The sequence below is a fragment of the Labrus mixtus genome, chromosome 21, assembly GCF_963584025.1.
Source record: "Labrus mixtus chromosome 21, fLabMix1.1, whole genome shotgun sequence".
Lineage (NCBI taxonomy): Eukaryota > Metazoa > Chordata > Actinopteri > Labriformes > Labridae > Labrus > Labrus mixtus.
In genome coordinates, this window is record NC_083632.1 from 1447455 (window position 1) to 1468466 (window position 21012).

General features: G+C 42.5%; 1 protein-coding gene across 1 annotated transcript; it reads left to right on the forward strand.

Moving 5' to 3' along the window:
- The first annotated feature begins 8548 nt into the window (after positions 1 to 8548).
- gpr142 (G protein-coupled receptor 142) lies at positions 8549 to 19221 on the forward strand. The gene is made up of 3 exons (XM_061027910.1): positions 8549 to 8741; positions 14786 to 14940; positions 17517 to 19221. The coding sequence occupies exons 2-3, from the start codon at positions 14802 to 14804 to the stop codon at positions 18473 to 18475; spliced, it is 1098 nt and encodes a 365-aa protein (XP_060883893.1). The 5' UTR covers positions 8549 to 8741; positions 14786 to 14801; the 3' UTR covers positions 18476 to 19221.
- The last annotated feature ends 1791 nt before the right edge of the window (positions 19222 to 21012 follow it).

Here is a 21012-nt window from a genome sequence, read left to right on the forward strand (position 1 = left end):
TAGAGGAGAGTCATGCTTAAATCAATCCTGCCATTGTTTTTTTGGTTTTTTTGCACATCTTCTATAAACCCGTTGCACCCTGCACAGATTTAAAGCTTGTGGTTTCTGTGCGAGCGCTCTGCTGCAGTTCGGACAGTTGATCCTCCTCGTGCAGCTATGTGTGTCAGTGTGTTCACCCACTTTACCATCGTGTGTGCGTGACACAGCAACACAAGCAATTTATTCACAGCCTCGGGCTCCAGCACGCTTCATTAGAGGAGAGTAAGTTGTGTTATCAACATTTCACATGATTTAAAATCAAATTAAAACTTTTCTCTCACAAACCAGGATCCATCAGAGTTAAAAACAAAATACACTGAAAGTCATCTATGTGTTCGCTATGTATTTATCTACGTGTGTGTGTGTGTGTGTGTGTGTGTGTGTGTGTGTGTGTGTGTGTGTGTGTGTGTGTGTGTGTGTGTGTGTGTGTGTGTGTGTGTGTGCAATGATCCCACAGGATGAGTTCATCCCTCCCAGTCTGACTCTGACAGACGAGCTCTGTTTGTCTCCATGTTTGCCATCAGGTCGCTCATCTGTTCAGTTTGCAACACGTTAAACGTTTACATTTCTGTCCATATCTTTTAACGTCTCACTATTCTGTTTTTTAAAAAGTTTATTTATGCCTTTATGTAGAGATAGGACAGTGGATAGAGAGGGGACAGAGAGAGCGGGGGGAATGACGTGCAGGAAAGGAGCAGCCGGTCTGATTCAAACCCGGGCTGCCTGCATGGGGGGGAGGACCTAAGCCTCTGTACATATGGTGCCCACACTAACCACTAGGCTACCTGCGCCCCTATGTCTCTCTTTTTTTATTTCTGTCCTCAAGCTGCTGCAAAAACTCTTCATCTCTGGTGATTTATTAGTGCGTCCTTATAAAACTATTTAATATTTTCTAAACTTTCTTTATATCTGAAAACAGACGATAAAAACAAAGCTATCTGCCGGGCTTGTCACTAATGAGTTTGTTAGAGAATATTGTAATTTGTGTGCTCATTAATATTTATCCATGTCTGCTTTGGAGAAAGTGTTTGCCATCTGAAGATTTTACATCCACAGCACAAGACTCTAATCTCATCGAGGAGGAAGAAGATGCAAGTGATCACCGAAAACATTCTGCATGAAGGGTCGAGGGTGACCAACCGGCGGCCCGGGGCCCACATGCAGCCCCTCTTCTTTACTCAAAAGGGGGCCTGTGTGTGTCTATTTGAAACTATAGTTAAATTGAAAACCTGACACATTTGTAATCCACGTTAGCTGCCGATCCAACACCATGCACAAAACACATCAGAAAACATTTTTTCACAGGAATATTTTCTGTTCTGTGCAAGAGATTGGTGGATCTCTGTACAACATTTTGAAGCATTACTAAATGTTTATGTGAAAATGTAAGTCAAATATGATTATATAATGTTCTGTTCATTGCATTGAAAAGTTGTGTTTGTATTTAGCTCATTAAGTTAGGAATCAATATTAGCATTTGAGTTCCATCCATCAATTATCTATACCGCTTTTCCAGTCGTGGGAGGGCTGGAACCAATCCCTGCTGTTGAGAGGCGGGGTTATACCCTGGACTGATCACCTGTCAATCACAGGGCTGACATATAGAGACAGACAACCAGCCACACTCACATTCAGAGAGTCAGCAGTTAACCTAACGAGCATGTTAGGAGGAAGCCAGAGAGAACCCTCTCATGCATGGGGAGAACATGCAGACTCCACACAGAGAGGCTCCTGTCAGACAGGGATTCAAACCAGGAACCTCCTCACTGTGTGGCTAACCACTGTACCACCGTGCGTCCAAGCATTTGTGTTTAAAATGTAAATGTTGATGAAATAAATAGTGATTAAAACGATTGGTTCCTTGTATTGGATTGGCAGAAGTGTCATTGAGAGCATCCTATAATTTGTAACAATCCGGCCCTCTTGCAGTGAGAGCAGGATTAAAGTGTCCCTCTTGTTAACTGAAGTTGCCCGTCCCCTGCTGAATGAGATGCTGCAGGTTGTGTTTACATCTTTTGTCCACTAGAGGGCGGAGCAGCTGCATCTCACCTGCGCTCATTCTTCACAGAAACAAGCCTGTGAGCGATAATGTGACTTTTCCTGCTTCTTCAAAAACACATCTTTTAATTTAGTCCATGTTGTTTATTTACAAGAGAATTTGAAATAAATGAAAGAATCAGAATCAGAATAGATTTGTATCGCTAAGTTCATTAACTCATACGAGGAATTTGAGTTGGTGTTTTGGTGCAAAACAATTAACAGAGGACTAAAGATCAAATAGTGAAAAAGTGGTCGTGCTGACAACTCAAATAGAATCAGATGAAAATTTAACAGGCAACTAAAAAATATATAATAGAATATAAAACTATAAAAACACAAAATGTGCAGTTGAGCATCTATGTTCATGATTTAAAGTGAAAATTATTTCCAGTATTTATCGCCTCACAGAGTGCCATATTAACAGAAAATACTAATAAGTCCAGTGAGTGTTAATGTAACGCTTAAAACCAGTTCCAGTCTTCACATCACTGCCCCGTGCTCTGGCTGTGGGGCTGGATGAGAGTCTGTGTTGTGTCGGGGGAGGGGGGGGGGCATTGGTGATGAGGCTGGCAGCAGAGGGGAAGAAACTGTTCTTGTGGTGAGAGGTTTTGGTGCTGATAGACCGCAGCCTCTTATCAGAGAGGAGGGTCTCGAACAGTGTCAGCGGTTAAAGGGGTCGGCCACAATTTTAGAAACAAGACCGAGACCAAACCAGGGCGAGACCGAGACCGAGACAAGACCAAGACCAAGACCATAATTATCTCTGAAGAACTACAACACTAGTGACTGCTGTATATCACTGGTATCAACTGGTGGGAGGAGTTTGAAAATATTTGAACTGCCAAAGGGGGGCCCATCAGAAAAGGTCTTGGAACGACTCTCTTATATAGAATTCTGTTCGGCTGTGTGTTTTGGGCTGCAGCCTTCTTTCTCCGTTTTAACGCTCACTGATGTTGTGAATCAGTTTCAGAGTTTAAATAACTGACGCTCTGTCATCACTGAGTACAGAGCGTCAGGAGAGCTGACCAGTAAAGATAATTATGGAGCCATTTGTGCGTGCTGCTTGAAAAAAAAAAAAGAAAGTTAGATGAAGGTCTTAATTCAGTGACTAATGCAGAATCTGAGCCGGATAAGAGTCACTGCTTTGGTATGATCTGAACAAATAACACAGAAATAAGATCCTGGTCAGAGAGATAATATTGTTATTCCTGTCACTGTGTTTGCAAACTGCACTTTGCATTTTAGCCAAATCAGTGCTAACTAGTAGAAAACAGCCGCGCTCTTTCAGATCCTGCTCCTTGCGTTTCCCCGTCTTTGCCCCCCCCCCCCCGTCTGTGCTCACCTGTGTTGTCTGTGTATTTAATCCTCGTTTGTCCTCCCTCATGTTGACAGTTTGTTGTGTGGTACCTCATGTCAGCACTCCTTATCTTGTTACCTTTTAGTGCCTGCCTTTTGACTTCAGCCTTTTGACTTCAGCCTTTTGCCCGCCCCCTTTCTGGCTTTGTTTGCTACTCTGATTTGATCACCTGTATACCGACCTGCTGGACTTTATAAATAAACTCTCCCTGGTATCACATCCTGCGCTGTGTGAGCGTGCCTTTTTTTGGGGTCCACATATCCATTGAGTTCTGTCAGCTTTATTGCAACTCGAAACCTGCTTAAAGATGACATTCAACACAAAGCTACCCTAACAGTGTGCAGCACTCTGACATCTCTCCATTAGTCCATGTCTGTAGGGCCGGTTTGTGCATCTGTCTATTTCATGTAGCAGATCCTTCAATAACAGAGTGTAAACCTGAATTTCCCCTCAGGGACTAATATAATAATGTATGTCTGAAAAATTAATTAAAATCTGTTTAAAACTTAGTTTAGCCTCAATGAACACAAATGTATCATTCACATGTGTGCAGATTGTTTGTTTAAAAAGCATCAGATTAAAATAAGAATCGGAGATGTTGAGCCCGTCACAGAGAGAGCATGAAGTCATGACGAGCGTGTGTCGGGGCTCGGATGAGACGTCAGTGTTTGTCTGGAGAGCCGCTCGTGTTTCAGCCGTTGGGACTCTTATTGCCTCTGAGCGGCGCAGAGTGACAGACTGGGAGGGCTGAGGTTATGGCACGAGTCCAGGCTGAGGTGACCTACAAGGAGGAGTGGGCCTGCAGCATCCATTTATCTCACTGCAGCAGATCCATTAGCTCTTCCTGTCTCTCTCTTTTTGGCTGCAGAGGACGATGTGTTTATTCAGTGAAGTTAAGGAGACTATAAATCTGAGTTGCCAATAGAGTCTGGAGGCGTGAAATTAGCTCCATGAGTTATTAATCATCCAAGGAAATGATCAATATTTACTGGAGTATACCCTGCTGGTGTAAACCTACAGTGATGTTATATAAGGCATCACATGAACATATAAAAATATGTATACTATGCTAACGAACGCTTGATATTTGATCATTCTGATTAGTAAAGTGTTAGTAAGTGTTTTCCATGATCTCTATGTACTTGTTTTATTCTCCTGTTACTGCAGGACAGAGTCCAAGATGAATTTCCCTTTGGGGACAATAAAGTATATCTTATCTTATCTGAAGCAAAGTGATGGGGAAGCTAACAGGGCTTATGCTAAATCAGATCACTTTGCAGCTCTGGTTATCTCGTTCTACTTGTGAATTTTATTTGTGTTTGTATGTTTTCTTCTTAAAATGTTTCATTTGTTGTTCCTTACAGAAGCCCTGTGTGTCTTTATTTTGTTACCTCGGGATAACAACGCAGGATATCTCGTGAAAATGGGTTAGAGACATTTTCTGAAGGAATTAACTCGTTGTCACGGGAATCATTGTTATCCTGAGATAATGACATTTGATTGTTAAATCGAAAACAGAGAAAAATAAAATATTTGGATGTGTGTTCGCTTAGGGCTTCCATGATTTCTCGCCTTGTGACTTTGGGTTTAATTAACTTCGGCACGAGTATATCATCCTGATACTGATGTTAATTTTTCAAATAATCTAAAAAATATATTTTACAAACTTTATTCAACCCAGAGGGGAAATTCTGACTTTACACTCTGTCATTAAGAAACATGCTTCTTACACATATAGGCCTGAAATACACACATGCACAAACAGGACCTGTGGACATGCAGAGCGCTTCACAGGGAGCTGCTGGGGGTTCAGTGCCTTGCTCAAGTGACAGCACCCTGGAAGGGACCTGGCACCTCTCCAGCTACCAGACCAACTTTCATAACTTTCTCTGCACCGGAATTTGAACCAGCAACTTCCCGAGTCCGAACGCAAATCCCTACAGACTGAGCTACTGCCGCCAAAATAAATAGTACAAGTCAATATCCTCGCCAGGTTTGAAATAAATTAGACGTTTTTGCTGATGTAATGTTTGTTTGTTTGTTCAGGGTCAAGTATGAAGCATGGAAACCAAATACCAATTAAAACGGCATTTTTGGCCTAAGATGAATGGCAGTGCTTGTTTGCAAGATTTTACTTTGTTTTGCAAAGCAGGGCTTCTGTTTTTAAAGATTAAAGAGCCATGATAACTGGATTGTAAGGAAAGGTTTTCATTTTACTGACTCTGTGACATGTTTGTTTGTGTCTGAACTGTCCATAAACGGAAGATTTGATCTTAATTGGCCATGGTGGTGAATATCAACCTCTGCATCAGAAGCATAAAACATTAAGCTTTACTCATCCTTCTTGTTTTCCCTCTGCATCTTCTAACAGGTCTGATCCATAGCAAGTCATGTCTTCATGATCACGAGCTGCCTATTATTTGCTTGTTTGACCCCCGCTGCAGTATAAAGTCAGAGGTATAGTCACATAAAATGGCATGCAGCTGCAGGGTGAGGGAAGCCAATCTGGGTCACAGCGTGCTCACATAGACTGCAGGATTGCAAATAACCGACTGAACTGATGGATGAATACGTTTTTCAAATCAACTCCTTTCATGCACTGTTTGCCTTGGAGCTTTGCTTTCGTCAACAATTTGCAGGCGTGAGACAACCTTTCTCCGAATGTTTAGTTAAATTAAAGACGCATTTGTTTTGTCCAAAGCTGATTTCATTGGTTTCCTGTCTTGTTATTGTGTTATGATTCAAGTGCTGTAAAGAATACAAATTAGAAATTATAAAGCGGCCTCTGCTTGGTGTCATTATTTTATGGTGCCCCCATGTTGTCTATGTTTGTGTAAGTGTGTGTGTGTGTGTGTGTGTGTGTGTGTGTGTGTGTGTGTGTGTGTGTGTGTGTGTGTGTGTTCATGTATTAATGACGTTGTAAGGACACATATGTGAACATACACTCACACTACGGGGACCTAGCCTTCAGGTGGGGAAAAAGTTGTTCCTTGCAAAGTGAGCTATTTTTTTTAAGGCTATAAACTATTTTGATGGATACTTTAATAATCATTTGCAGGAAATGACTCTGTTACAGGAGATGCAATCACAGTCAAGCAATTACGGGATCTGTATTTCTTTATGACTAATGAGCCAGGGACAGAGGTTGAAAATTAGCCGCGGGTAGAAACCTGTATGCAGGGACTCCACTGTGTATTTAATCTATGAAGCAACGTTCACTGCATGTGTCCCTGTTTTAAAAAAATAAAAATAAAATACATAAAAACTCCGGAAAAAATAAAATTTGGGCATCTAAAACAACACATCAAAAAATGCTAAGATCAGATTTTAAGACAGGCTGAAATTTCCACATTATAAATAAATGATATCTAAGAAATGTGATGAACATATTCAGTGTGCAATAAAAAGAAAAGTTGCAGGTCACTGTCAAAATATTAGTTTTGAACCCTCTGAGACCTCAACGAAGCTGATTCATATGGAAGCATAAATCAACTAATTGCTGATGTAGACAGCTTCGGTTATAACTCTAAAAACAACAACAGAGGAAATGGTGAACCCTGAGTCCATATTTAGTGTCCTCACAGTCTACAGTTTGTGCTTTAAACTTGTAATGTAGGAGTCATAATATTTGGGTTTTGCAAAGATAGTAAGCATACTTACTACCATGTTGAAAGAAGAAGAAGTGAAACAATACGGGACGTGGAATGCCCCTGCCTTTTTGAATACACAAAAAAATAGCTAAAACTTTGATAAAAAAAGCTCTTATCACAATGTCTACTCGCTTGGTTTATCCAGAGCTGTCAAACACACGGACCTCGTCGGTGTAAACAGTTAAATATTTCCAAGGTCAACAGTGAAGCTTCAAGCGCTGGTTCTTTTTGTGTTCCATAACCTTTTATTAACTGTCTCACCACAGTTTATCCACATTTCTTACAGCCGTGAGAAGTTCCATAATTTTCTTTGTGAATTAATTTTTTATTAATATTCTATCATTAAGGAATTATTGTTTTGATACGTCGAAAACTGGGACAATTTGATTGTCAATGTTGAACATTTTGAGGGTTATAAAGATATGGAGGACCAAAATGCCACGACATGAGATAATCCTGTGAAACTGGAAATTCACATTTATTTGAAAACACTTCACACACTTCATTCAACGATGCATGCATTTTCAAAAAGAGAGACACACACACCAGTCCACACCCAAAGTAGGGTTGTAAATCTCTCCTTTACAGGACAATTTGCACCGATGCGATTCTCTACAATCCGATATAAATTGAATCCAAAGTCATTTTTAACTTCATCAAACCACATTAGCTCGTCAGTAAACACCTTCCTCAGGTCTGTTTCGCCCGTTCGTCTGAACTACGCTCAACTCGTACTTCATTTCGTCAGGTGTGGGGGGGGGATGTGGCTAGCAGAGGGAATCATGCCCGCCTCGACGTCCTCTTCTGTTATTGTTTGGATTAGGCTAGCAGTCAGTTACTGATTCAGATCGGTTTATCTCAACACCTCTACCCCACGACTTCAAATATTCATCTTTTGCTCCATTCCGTTCTCAACTGTTGACAAGTTTTCTGCTTTTAAAAACCTTTTAGTGCAAAATCTCAGGGGGGAAAAAACATCAACTTTGTCTCTTTTTTATCCAGCCATGATCTTTTAAAGTCACATAAAACTGCTGTTATATAATCACCTGTCACTGAAATGCAATTGAGCACATGCAGTTGAAAGGGCTACACTATAATTATAAGTACTTAGTACGTATGCATATAGTAAGTACATAGGGTGGAATTTGGACACCACATTGGTCTGCATACTATGCCTATTTGTTTTGTCTCTTTTCCAGGGTGAATATGAAATTGGAACACAGCTGGAGGAACATTAACACTTATTATTCCCCGTCACATTTAATGTTTTTTTCTGTCAGTTTTTTCTAAATTGTTGCACATTTTCTCTCTCGTTTGATCTGCTTCCTCCCTCGCTCACCTCTGTCCATCCACAGACCAATCCCTCCCTCTCCCTCCCTCTCTCTCCCTCTCCCCCTCCCTCTTTCTCTCTCTTCATTTTCACTCCCCTCTACCTCATCTCTCCACTCTCCCTCTGCTCACTGGCTGCAGTGATGTACCAGCTGCCCGGACTCCACTCCTCCTCGTCCTCCTCCTCGTCTCTGTCCATCTCCACAGCTCCTCAGCGAGTGTCCAGCAGAGATGTCGGGGACTCTGTAGGACTCCTCGGAGGAACCACAGAGCAGAGGACTGGCTGTTACCCTGGTGGAGAGTCGCTGTGAGAACTAGATGTGAAGGTAAGATTGAATGCAGAGCATACAAAGGCAAACAAAGAAAACTCTCCTTTACTGTTTATTCACGAGTGTCTGATTGGCTCTGTTTTAAAACGATGAAATGTTTGTGTTTCTTGTGCAATCAGCTCGGTTATACATCACTGACTTCAGATGTCGGTGCAAGGTACAGTCTTATTTGAAAAACGTATTTAGAGAAGCAGAAAGTACGGCTGGGTTGTCTCACTTCCAATCGCTTTCATAATTGACTTTGTCTCAACCTCAGCTTTCACATTAACTCAATTTACTTGAAGTGTTTTCCTTGATATTTCACTTCCGAAAACTGACATTTGTCATCATAACAAGCTGTAATTTCTGGAGCAAAATGTTCTTCTGGAGTCTGTCCTCCTAACAGCACTGACCCGTGGGTTAGGAATTTAACCTCTCCATGATTTAACTTTAAACAAAGCTCAAGATCTGCACCATGTTTGAAGCAAGGTCCTAGTTTTTGACTGTGTGCATTACATTTTCCATCTGGACAAAATGATTCAATTAAAGATATGTCCAAAAATGTGCCCTACAGCTTCCAAAACCAAACATAAAGACACTTTCTCTTCACTTGCTGTCATTTAAAAAAGTCATATATTAGCTGTACAGTAATGCCGGCAGCATCCTTTATCTCCCAGCGCTGTTGTTTCAGGTGCAGCGTCTCTTGATGAATAATTAAGAGGACGCAGTGGAGCAGAGATAAAGTTCAGCTTCCTGGGCACTGAACCCCCCCTGCAGAGCCTCGTCCTATAGCCTCCAGCTGCAATGCAAACCCTGGGAACATCATCCAAAATAGTCTCTTAATCAGAAACATGCCTCTGCCTCTGATCTCCATAAAGTCGTCACTCAGATGTCCTGGTCAAAAGAACAGCCTTTAGCCTGGAGATTCTTCAGAGGATACTGTGTGCTGACACTCGACTGGAGCAGCGTAATTAGTCTATTCAGTTGTCAAGTCAATACATCTGATTTCCCCTGTGTAGGAAGACTCTCACTCTCACCTCATAAAACACCTCTGAAGTGAGAACTGTTCATTCCCACTCAGAATCTGCAGCACACTCGGGACTCAAAGGTGTCGATTAGTCTGCACAAGAAACTTCCAAGAGAATAAAGTGCGACGAGAAACAGAGCTCTCAAACATTCAAGATTTTTATTTGTCGCTTTTATGACCGAAGAGAACAGAAAGAACCTCCTCCTTTATTACGATCATCTTTCTCTTTCACCGCCGGTCCTGAGGTGAGGCTTGTGCAGAGACAGATCAGGTGTCTGACAGAGGCATAATATCACCTGTGCATGTCTGCAGCTGTCACTTTTATTCCCTGGCTTTTGGGATGTGCATTCCCTGTCCTGTCAGTCTGAATATCCCCCCCCTCCTGTCTGACAGGGATCGCCTCCCGCTGTGAGGTTCATATGTGAACAGGAAGGTCAGGAGAATATCCGGAGCAGTCCTCCTGAAATTATCTAGAAACTCTCAGGAGTGCAGATGTGAAAACAGCTACAGAGAGAATGACTTTCTGTGGCCTCTGAGGTCAAACATGGTGTGAATGAGTGTCTATATATGTCTGCAACTACAACTGCCATGCAAGTATAAATAGTGTAGAGGACATCCGATCTCACCACACGAGATGATGTTACACAACAATGAGTTAAATATGAGGAGGTTTTATTGACAGACGCCGCAACAAAGAGTTCAACAGTGAAACAACAACGAGCTTTATGAAAGACGTTCTGTAAACTCGGAGCTCGTATTTCTCCCAAAGTGTCGTTGAATTTACGAGCAGGATTCTGAGAGTGTGTGATAAAACGCTGGGAGCATTGAGTGTTAGTGAGACTTGTTATCAGGACACGTATCACGGCTCAGCAGAGCAGTGAGAATACATCAGTGCTGAAGATTATTTCACAGACAGGACCGATATGATGAGAGTGATGTTCTGTCCTGACCTCATGTTACTCTAAATGTTAAAACCAACACACAGCATGAAGACATTTGTCAGACTTCAACACCTACACGCTCTGTTTATCACACTGATTATTTTGTTTTCAGGCCTTTTTTGAACTTTGGACTGTGTGTTTATTTGGCAGCCACTTCACTACAAAGACAGCTCAAGATACTTTCTGTAGTTGTATTCTTATTCTACTTGTTTGCATTAAATCTTTCAGAAAGCTGTGGACACTTGTCATGCACAATCTTGCAAATGTGGAATGAATTCTAATCGCCTGGTGTAGCTAACTAACTCTGGTTACATCACGTTTGTGCTAGCGAGGAAAGTAGTGTTTGTTCAGTAGTCCAAATGGTCATACGATTACAAAGGTTAAATAGACATTTCAGTGCATTAGTTCACATAAAAGTACAAACAGTTCATGAGCAGGATTCAGGCTCTGCAGCTTTTAATCACATGAATGTTTTAAACGGATCAAAATTTCAAATCGTCATGAAATTCTGGATTTTCACATTTTTTTTGCACACTTCAGGGATGTCTTGTCTTTTGTTTTATAGATTCATTTTGGGGCTTTTTGGACCTTTATTGTAGAGATAGGACAGTTGATAGAGTTGGAAATCAGAGCGAGAAAAGACAGGTCGGATTTGAACCAGGGCCCTCTTAGGACTACAGCCCTTTGTACATGGGGCGCGCTCCCTTGCCTGCTTTAATGAGAGCTATGATGGGTATCTGGAGGTGTTTGCTTTTCATGAATTTCATCCTGAGAGCACTGCAGCAATTTGGGCCTGGTAGTGGAAACGAGAGAGGCACAACTCACTCTGTAAGAAAATCATCCAGTCAGCAAAACAGTTTCATTTTAGGGTTAAATTGTTGCTTAATGCTGCTTTGAATTTCACATGGAAATGTTAGTTTAAACATCTACAGTATAATTTTACGACAGGTGGATGAACATCTAGATAATAGTTCAATGCTTTTAAATGGACCATGTGGTTGGATCATTTGTCAACTATTTTTGTTTCCTCTCATCTGAGACGAGTTTTAGTCCACGTAATATCCGGTAAAAAAAACAAAAACACATCAACTGTTCAGATTTTTGAACAAATAAACAGAAAACCAGACATTTCAAACCTTTTGCCAGAACATGCAAAGACCTTCATTCGGCTTTGAGTGGTGACGTCACACAAGGAGACCGTTTTAGATTGGTTGTGGGTGAGATGTGGTCGACTCGGATGACTGAACCCCCCCCCTCCTCCCACCAACTCTAAAACCACACAAACCCAATGCATCATCTCGATCTCACATAACTTCCCCGTTATTCACAAAATATGAAGTACAGTTTTCAGGCCGCTGTCCGCCCAGAAGCTGAAAATACTCCTTTGAAGGAAAATTAAATCCCCCTGTTGTTTTAGGAAAAGGCATGAGGCAGTTCCCATACTGAATCACGCCATGGATCATGTTGATTGCTTTTCAATCCATGTTTCTCTATGAGTTTATAGAACGGAGGGAAATCAAAGCAGCCAAGCGTTTAGATATTCATCAATTTTATGATCACATTCCTGATACAAGCCATAAAATGTGCAAGTGCACATGCAAGGGCTTGGCATATAAAAAGCCTTTATAATGGCAGTAACTAAATATGACCAAATGTCAGAAGTAGAGATTGCGTCGCTCACGTCATGAGCCCGATTACACCAACTGGATAGACGTGGCTCCATGATGATGTTTACGTTGCTGAAGCATCCACAAATGGTTGGTCACCGAGAGCTGGAGAGATAACACAGTCCAAATACGGCTTCATGGATGAGTGAAGTAAATTAGGAGAGCAGGCAGAGGAGAAAAACAGGATGGAAGGCTCCCAGGTGAAAAGGTGAGACGAGGAGACAGGATGCTAATGACTAACGGGAGGGTGGAGGGTGATGGGGTCATCGCTGACAGCCCATCTGTTGTTGTGAACCTGCAGTCTAATTGACTGAGTCCAAACTCTGACTTCTTGTTTTTACAGTTTATCTCTGAATAACAGCAAACAGCTCAGTAGAGCAAACATGATTAACCTCAATGCAGCAACATAAAGCAGATTATCATCTGCATACAAGGAGATTGTGTCTCCCTTTCTTTGCTTAGTCTGCATCAGGTTTGTTATCATCATCTACTGTTTTTAATGGAGGATTGAGGTGAAAGAGGCTCTCTGTTAGTTTGCATATGAAATGTATGTTCTCTGGATTAATCAAATAGGTTAACATGTTAAGGTTGACAGCCCAAATTATTTCATGTGTTTTAGCTAAGCCTCCATACTATCTCTCTTTGTTTTCCTCCATACTAAAGTTATAACACACTTGTAGCTTGCAGGATGCACATACTAAAGGAAGAATGTGTGACATGTTACACATAAATATATCAGAAATCAAGTCTATCCTGTAAATGTCTCTCTGAGTCATGACTGTCTACAATGAGGGAGAAGCTCGAGTCCCGCTGGCTGTGTTGTTGTCAGAGCCGTGTTTACATGGACGGGACGGCCGGCTCCTCCCCTTGTGTATAAAAGCTGTTTTAGTCAAGAACTAGAGAGAAGAAGAAGAACATACTCACTGATTATTTGGATGTTAGTAAGAGTTTTTAGATCACGCTCATTCTGTGTTAATTTACATGAAATGTGAAGTTACGAGCTAACTAAAGAGCGCTAAAATTAGCATGCTAACACAACAATGTGAAGCTACGAGCTAACTAAAGAGCGCTAACATTAGCATGCTAACACAACAATGCAGGCCACTGGGGATTGCAGCTCTAACCAAGGACAATTTTGTCCTTTGCTTGCGCTTCATGGTGTTTAATTATGGTGTGTTTCAATGTATAACCACTTCTTGCAAACATGAGTGGAGAGGGGTTGGAGGTGTGGCCTCTGGAGGAGAGCGGAGGCTTCTTTATGGACGAGGTGTGGCCAAGCAGTTTGTTTTGGTTTAATGCTGGTGCTCAAGGCCAACATCTACTTCCTTTAATAACTTTCCTTTGACCTTAGTAGCTCAGGAAACAGCCTTAAAAACAATTTCTATATGTAAAGGGACAATTTATAATATTAAACATAAATGGTGCCCTTTGATGCGTTGTACCAGAGTTAGCTTAGAGCTAGTTTATATCTGCATGTTTCATGGGCATCTTTACAGACTGAATTTTCTTTATTCATCCAAATCCACTAAAGTGATGGCTATATCTAGAGAGTATTTTGGGCTGTAGTGTGGATTGTTTTGGATTGACTCAGATTAAACTACAGTGCCTGTGCATGGTAATAATATAACACGTCATCCAGTGTGGATTTGTGGCTGGGTAATGTGATTCAGGTAGGTTTTGGGTTGCATTGGTGCTCAGGGGAAAGAGAAAAATTAGATATTGGTGAAACGTGCAGTAATTACCAGGATCTCTCCATTGTTGGTTTTTGTGCTTTAATGGGAGTTGTAGTAAAATATACAATATAACGATAGATTTACCTTTAAAGGTCCCATATTCTTCTTTTTCTGGTTTTATATGCTCTTTAGTGTGTTTTCCAAGTGTCCTGTGCATGTTTAGGCACATCTATGTGCAAAAATTCAAAGTCCGCAGAAACGCGGCTTCTCCTACGTCCTCCTGTTAGCTGTAGCATTAGCTGCATGTAACGCTCGGTTCTAGCCCCCCTCGATAAAAATGTGTCAGTGCGGCGTCATTGTCAGTGTGAGATCACTGATCTAAGTCCATTGGCTCGTTGTGGCAAGCCCTGCAGCTCATGTTAAAATTTCCGAGACGCGTGCTGAGCAACTGACCAATAACGACAGAGCGGATCGGCAGACCAATCAGAGCAGACTTGGCCCACGTGGGGTCTAACAGTGTGGGGTCAACAGAGTGCAGCTGACGGACTCAGAGCGGAGAGGGAGCAAGGAGGAGCAGTTCATGAAAACAGACACTTTTTTAGAACTTTAGCTGTTGTGAACGTACAAAAGTAGGAACATAGATTAAATATACGAACCCCAAAAAGGGTAGAATATGGGCTCTTTAAGTTCCCATAAGATATTTTCCAAATGACAACAATATGTACATTTTTCTGTCTCTACATGTTTTCTTCAGGTGAAGCACCAAGGTCATGATCAACTGGCCCAATGTGACAGCGTCCAGCGACCATGAGCTGGGCCAGAAACCAGAGGAGCTGCAGAAGTCCCAATGTGTCCTGGGCTTCATCCCTGTCATCTACTACAGCGTGCTGCTCTGTGTGGGAGTACCAGGTACACTGCGATGATGTCATTAAGACAAAACATGTACAGGGATTGGGTTTTACCATTGCAATTAGTGGTAAAGTGAGGTTGAACTGCACGAGGAACTCACCAGCTCTGAACAGAAACAATATCCTGCGTCTTAGTAATACTCAGTAACTCAATTGAAGTGATATTTTAGGGTCAGGATATTAACAGATGACGCTCACATGATTTCATTTGTATCATTTGCACCGAACCACAGTCGGTGTGTAATGTGAACACAGTTTGAATTATAGCATTGACATCTATTTATAACGAGCGGGAACTGCACAAGAAGAAATCAATGTGAAGTGAGTTAGAGGCACATTACGGTGCTCTAATGGACTTGTGAGATGGAGTACGTTGTTGAAACTCACGCATGTGTGATGGCTCCTTTCACAGGTTAGATAATCTCATCATTTTATGATCACTTTGTTTGACTCGTTGAGTATTTATTCATTTATAGATCTGCTGCAGCCAATTGCTACCGAATCCTTCTCCAAGTCCTCAGTTATTCAGCCGACTGTCACTTAGATTCCCATTATTGTGTGTTTGTCTTTGAGTCGATGCATGGCGGTGGTTTGGTATTGATCCAACGGGGGATTTAGAGTGAGAGGTGTTCAATGATGCACCAGAGCATTCAGATGCATCTTTTAATTATCCCCGAAGGGAAATAAACCAAAAGGCCCGAGAGCCTCTGTAAACAGTTCTACTGTCTGCATGAGCGAGTCTTAATAAGATCGGTTGTTTTATATCCATCCTTCTGTGAAAAGATAAAAAAAAAGATTTAAGATACTGTAAAGAAGATATACTGTGTTATGATGATGAGCTGCAGGGAACAAATAAAATCAATGGTTTGTAACTTAAACTGCAATGAGTGCATTTTTGCTCCCACAATTGCACCACAACCTTGAAAAGGTAGAATTGCATAACCCAGTCTGCTGACCACGGCGAAAAGAGACAAGAAACTGAGCTCTGAAATCATCGTCGCCTCAAAAGAACTTCTCATGCTAAACAAATGTATTATTAGCTTAAAGCTACTATGAGGCGTTTTAAGCCGGTTATGAAACAGACTGAAGTCAATGCTGATTTCTCCTTATTTCATAAGTTAAATAGACTATCGGTCACAAGATTGATTATTTCTCTAAAGTAATTCTTAATGCCTGAAACTGCTGCAGGGGGAGGAGTCAGATGAAGTGGTTAGCTACACGCTGCTGAAAAAAACTTTTTTTTTTCATGGCAAAGACTCTTTGATGAATGAAATACTTGACCGTTAAAAGTAAGCAGGATGACATTTTGTTATAAAACACTATCTACAGACATACAGGCCAAAATAAGCAAAGGGAGAAGACTTACTGCTTTGTCCACAGGGGGCGCCAAAATCATACAAACCTAAAGTTCCTCACAGGAGCTTTAAAGGCTTTATATGCCTATTGATCCAGCAGATGTCGCCCTTGAGCACCAGCATGAAACCAAAACAACTCACGCTGCATTGTTGTGTTAGCATGCTAATGCTAGCGATCTTTATTCTGCTCGTATCTTCACACTGCATGTAAATTTACCTGAAATGAGCGTGATCTAGAAACACAGTTAAGCAGTGAGTACAGTATGTTATTCTTCTTTTCTCTAGTCCCTCAATTAAACAACTTTTATACACGAGGGGAGGAGTCAGCCGGCCTTCCGGGCGATGTAAACAAAGTGAAGATAGGACTCTGAAAACTCTGAAAACATCACAGACAGTGGGACTCGGGTGTTACACCCATTGTAGACAGTCATGACTCACAGAGTTATTTTCAGAGGAGATACTTGATTTCTATTTAAGTGTGAAAAATCACATAGAAAGACTTTAAAGAACAGAGAATAAAACAGAAATGCAATTACAGCACTTTGGTTGCTCTCAGGTCTTTACCGTTCACAGTTTATGTAAGCTAGCTAACAACGGAGTTAGCCCTGACTTAAAGATGTTAAACTTATGGCCTTATGTGGTGTACACACTGCGAGGTTATCAAGCCGCTTTTGGGCCCGATTCCACCTTTCACACAAAAAGAGTCAAAGTCCCGCTTTTTGGTGGTTCAAAAGGTTTTTCCTGTCCGATTTTCCTGTGGTGCAAGGTGTGTGAAGAGTGATTTTACCTCCAACGCCGATCTGCTTGGAAGAACGTTGTGGCCGCCCTGAATTGTTAATATCGAACATGTTGAGTATTTACAATCCAATATCCTGTTGTGTGCTTGGAACCCTTTGGGGAAATCATTGGGATAGCCGAGGTCACACTCTGTGGTTCAGTTATTACAGTACAGGTTAAAGCGCTTGTTCTTACATATACAGCTCCATGTTCATACTTCATCCAGAGTTTTTTGTTTCATTTTTTAGTCCAAAAATGTATCATCAACCCATCCTATTGTCGGCCATGTTTGTTTACACACTGAATGATAACTGGGCCCATTTTGAGCATGAATCCTCCCTTCCATGTTTTCAGCCAATAATCTTTTTTTCACCTCAGACTTTTCATCTGAACTAATTTCCTTCTGTTCGTTTCTTCTTCTCTCCGTCTTTGTCGTCTCCGTCAGTGAACATCCTCACGGCGGTGGCGTTATCCAGACTGGCGTGCCGCACAAAGAAAGCTCTGTACTACTACCTCCTGGCGGTGACGGGCTCCGACATCCTCTCTCAGCTCTTCATCATCTTCGTCGGCTTCCTGCTGGAGACAGCCGTGTTCCACCGCGAGGTCCCTTCACTCCTGCTGCACTCTGTCAGCGCCGCCGAGTTCGCCGCCAACCACGCCTCCATCTGGTCCACCGTGCCCCTCACCGTGGACCGCTACGTGGCGCTGTGCCACCCGCTGCTCCACCGCCAGATCAGCTACCCGGCCCGGGCCCGGAAGATCATCGCGACGGTGCTGGCGTTGTCGCTCGTGTCGGGCGTGCCGTTCTTCTGGTGGTCGGACATGTGGAGGAACAGCCACCCGCCCACGGCGCTGGACACCGTGCTCATATGGACGCACGTGACCATCATCTACTTCCTGCCCTGCAGCATCTTCCTGGTGCTGAACTCTCTGATCATCCACACGCTGAGGGTGAGGCAGAGGCAGCAGCGTTGCGAGGAGGAGTGCGGGCCGAAGTCGGCGCCCCCTCGGAGACTCGGGAAAACGACCGCCATGCTGCTCGCCATCACCTCCGTGTTCTCCGTGCTGTGGGCGCCGAGGACCGTGGTGGTCATCTACCACCTGTACGTGTCCTCGGTGCACAACGACTGGCGCGTCCACCTGGCCTACGACCTGTCCAACATGCTCGCCATGCTCAACACGGCCGTGAACTTCTTCCTCTACTGCTTCGTCAGCAAGCCGTTCCGAGGCGCCGTGCGGGACGTCGTGCTGCTCCGCGGGGGTCCGCTGTATCCGCACCGGGCTCTGCCGCAACAACACGCCCCCACCAACGCCTCCATGTCCTCTCTGGACAGCGGGAACAACAAGCGCTCGCAGCGGGACTCCACCCCCTTGTCGCCTCGCAGGGCCCGAAAGCCCTCGTGACCCCCGAGGCGAGCCCCCTTCCTCTTAATCAAAAACACCCCGCGTCCCACGGCCCCTGAGCATTTCTGACCCCGGAGACGCACAGTGTGGACATCTGCCAGTCGGCCCCTGGAGCTCCCTCAAAGGGCCTCAAGTGAACTTTAAAGACTTTTTTTATATCGTCATGTGTCACTGGATGTTCTCGGTTGGTGTAAATCAGATGAATTAGAGCGTATTTATTTTTCCTGGAATGATTTGTAAAAAGAAAAGTCGTTTTTTTTATATGTTTTTTCTTTTCCGTACATGGTCAGAATGTCAGTAAAAACTTTTTTATAGATTTACAAGCTATGAGATTTATTCAGCGGTCAGATCCACAGGGAGATCCTCAAAGGAGAGTGAATATTGAAAAACATCACCCTGAACTTATGTTCTTTTTTTTTTCTTCGTCTGCTTCAAACTTTTGCTCGCTTACATCACCAAACATGTTCAGTGAATTCGCTGTAATAGCTGTTTCGTGGCATGAGGGCTGAATGAATTTACCTGAAATTAACGGCAAATAACGGGGACGTGTTTCCTCACACCTGTCAATATTTTACACTTCAGAACAGGATGCTGGAGTGAGGCTGTAAAAAAACAAGCTTGTGTGTTTTTCTTGTAACTTTCCAGTTGAGTTGCTACAAAATGTGAAACCATTCTGAAGTTATTTGAAGATTAATTTTCTATGTAATTGTAAAAGAAAAGGAGGGCTAAGTCCTTCTATCCCATCACCAGCCGCCCCTGGCTGTTTCTCTCTTATTTCTCTTCCCCAGTTTGAAAACACTTGATGCTGACTTTTTCCACCCCTTCTATCCCCACTGATCACGATTTGGCAACATATGATTTTTCTAAGCTTGATTCTTTAGAGACTCAAAACAAAGATCTATGTGGAAATTCCCAATTTGAAGTACTTAGCAAGTTGCAAAAAAATGCATTTATTGGCAATTAAATCCACTGCAAGTTAAAAAGTTTGCACAAGTTTAAACTCTGACATTTTTATGGAGAGGGTTAAGTATTTATTCACAGCTGAAAGTATTTCAATAAGCCCGTTGAAAACAGCCAGAATATCCACAAATATCCAATCATAGATTTGGATTTTGGGGTGGCCTTTCAGATTTTAAAGGGGGCCCCTGCCACCCTAAGTCGCCCCTCTGGACACGCCCCTGGCCATGGTTTGTTCACAGAGGAGAATAAAAAAGGAAAATCAATGTTTTGCATGCTGCTACACTAAAGGTGGAATCCCCTCATCCACACTTCTTTGTCTCTTTAATCCTGTCGAGTGACACTTAGTTTGCTTCAGTCTCTTTAATCTCTCCGCTCTGAAAGTCGCTCTGGGAGCAGCAGAGAGGCTGAAATAAGAGTTTGAATGTAAAGTGGCTGCTGTCTCTGCTGCTGTGTAAAGATGCTGAATGCCCCAAAAGACAATCCGCCGTGCTGAGCGCAGCCAATCGAGCAAAGAAATCGCACTCCGTCTGCACAGCGCTCTCCCAGGCACGGAAACCACAGCTGCTAAGCCGAGTGTTTATTTTTCATGAAATGCAACTCGATGGAGCCTAAAATGAAAGCTTGCTGTTGGAGCGGCGGGAGTGAAGACCCCGCTCTCCAAACAGCCCCTCTGCTACATCACCAACACGACCTCAGCTCTGACTAAACAAACCACAGATTAGCCTGATGGTGTACACACACACACACACACACACACACACACACACACACACACACACAGACACACACACACACACACACACACACACACACACACACACACACACACACACACACACACACACAGATGTCAGCTGGTACATTTCCATCTTCTACAAAAGCACTTTTCATGTTATGTCACAACAATTAGACGGAAACTTGTATTGTAAGATTTTTAGATTTCAAAGAGCCATCAGATATATTTCTGTTGATCCTGTCAAACAGCTTGTGAAGTGTTTCTAAAAGGTGTGTGAATAGATGTTATAGAGGTGAGTCATTTGACTGATTATCTGACGTCAATTGTGTATTTTTAAATTTTTAATTGCAAGACAATAGAAGAAAACACTTAGAAGACGCCTGCAAGACAACAAATTACAAAACAACACGGCTCAGACAGTTATGAGTAGGTCGATTAATAAACTCATTTTGAAACAAATCAGTGTCAGTGCATTCTGTATGTGATGTGTTGGAGGATGCTGGAGTGTGCGTGCATGTGTACAAGAGGGTGCTTTGTGACCGTAGATGGACTTGAGCTCGTATGAAGCTCTTTTACTCCGCAGGTCACACCTACACATTCACACACTGATGGTAGAGAGTAGAGGCTGCTGGGTAAAGAGTCCATCAGAAGTAACTCATCCATTCATACACCTGACAAAGCAGTGGGAGCAACTTGGGGTTAAGTGTCTTGCCCAAGGACACATCGGTAGTTCAACTATTTTTCACTAATTCTATGAATATTGAGACGTAGATCTACAAAAACAAAATAAAGAATCTTATTTATTTTATTTTCTTGCCTATGACTGATGACATAAGACGCT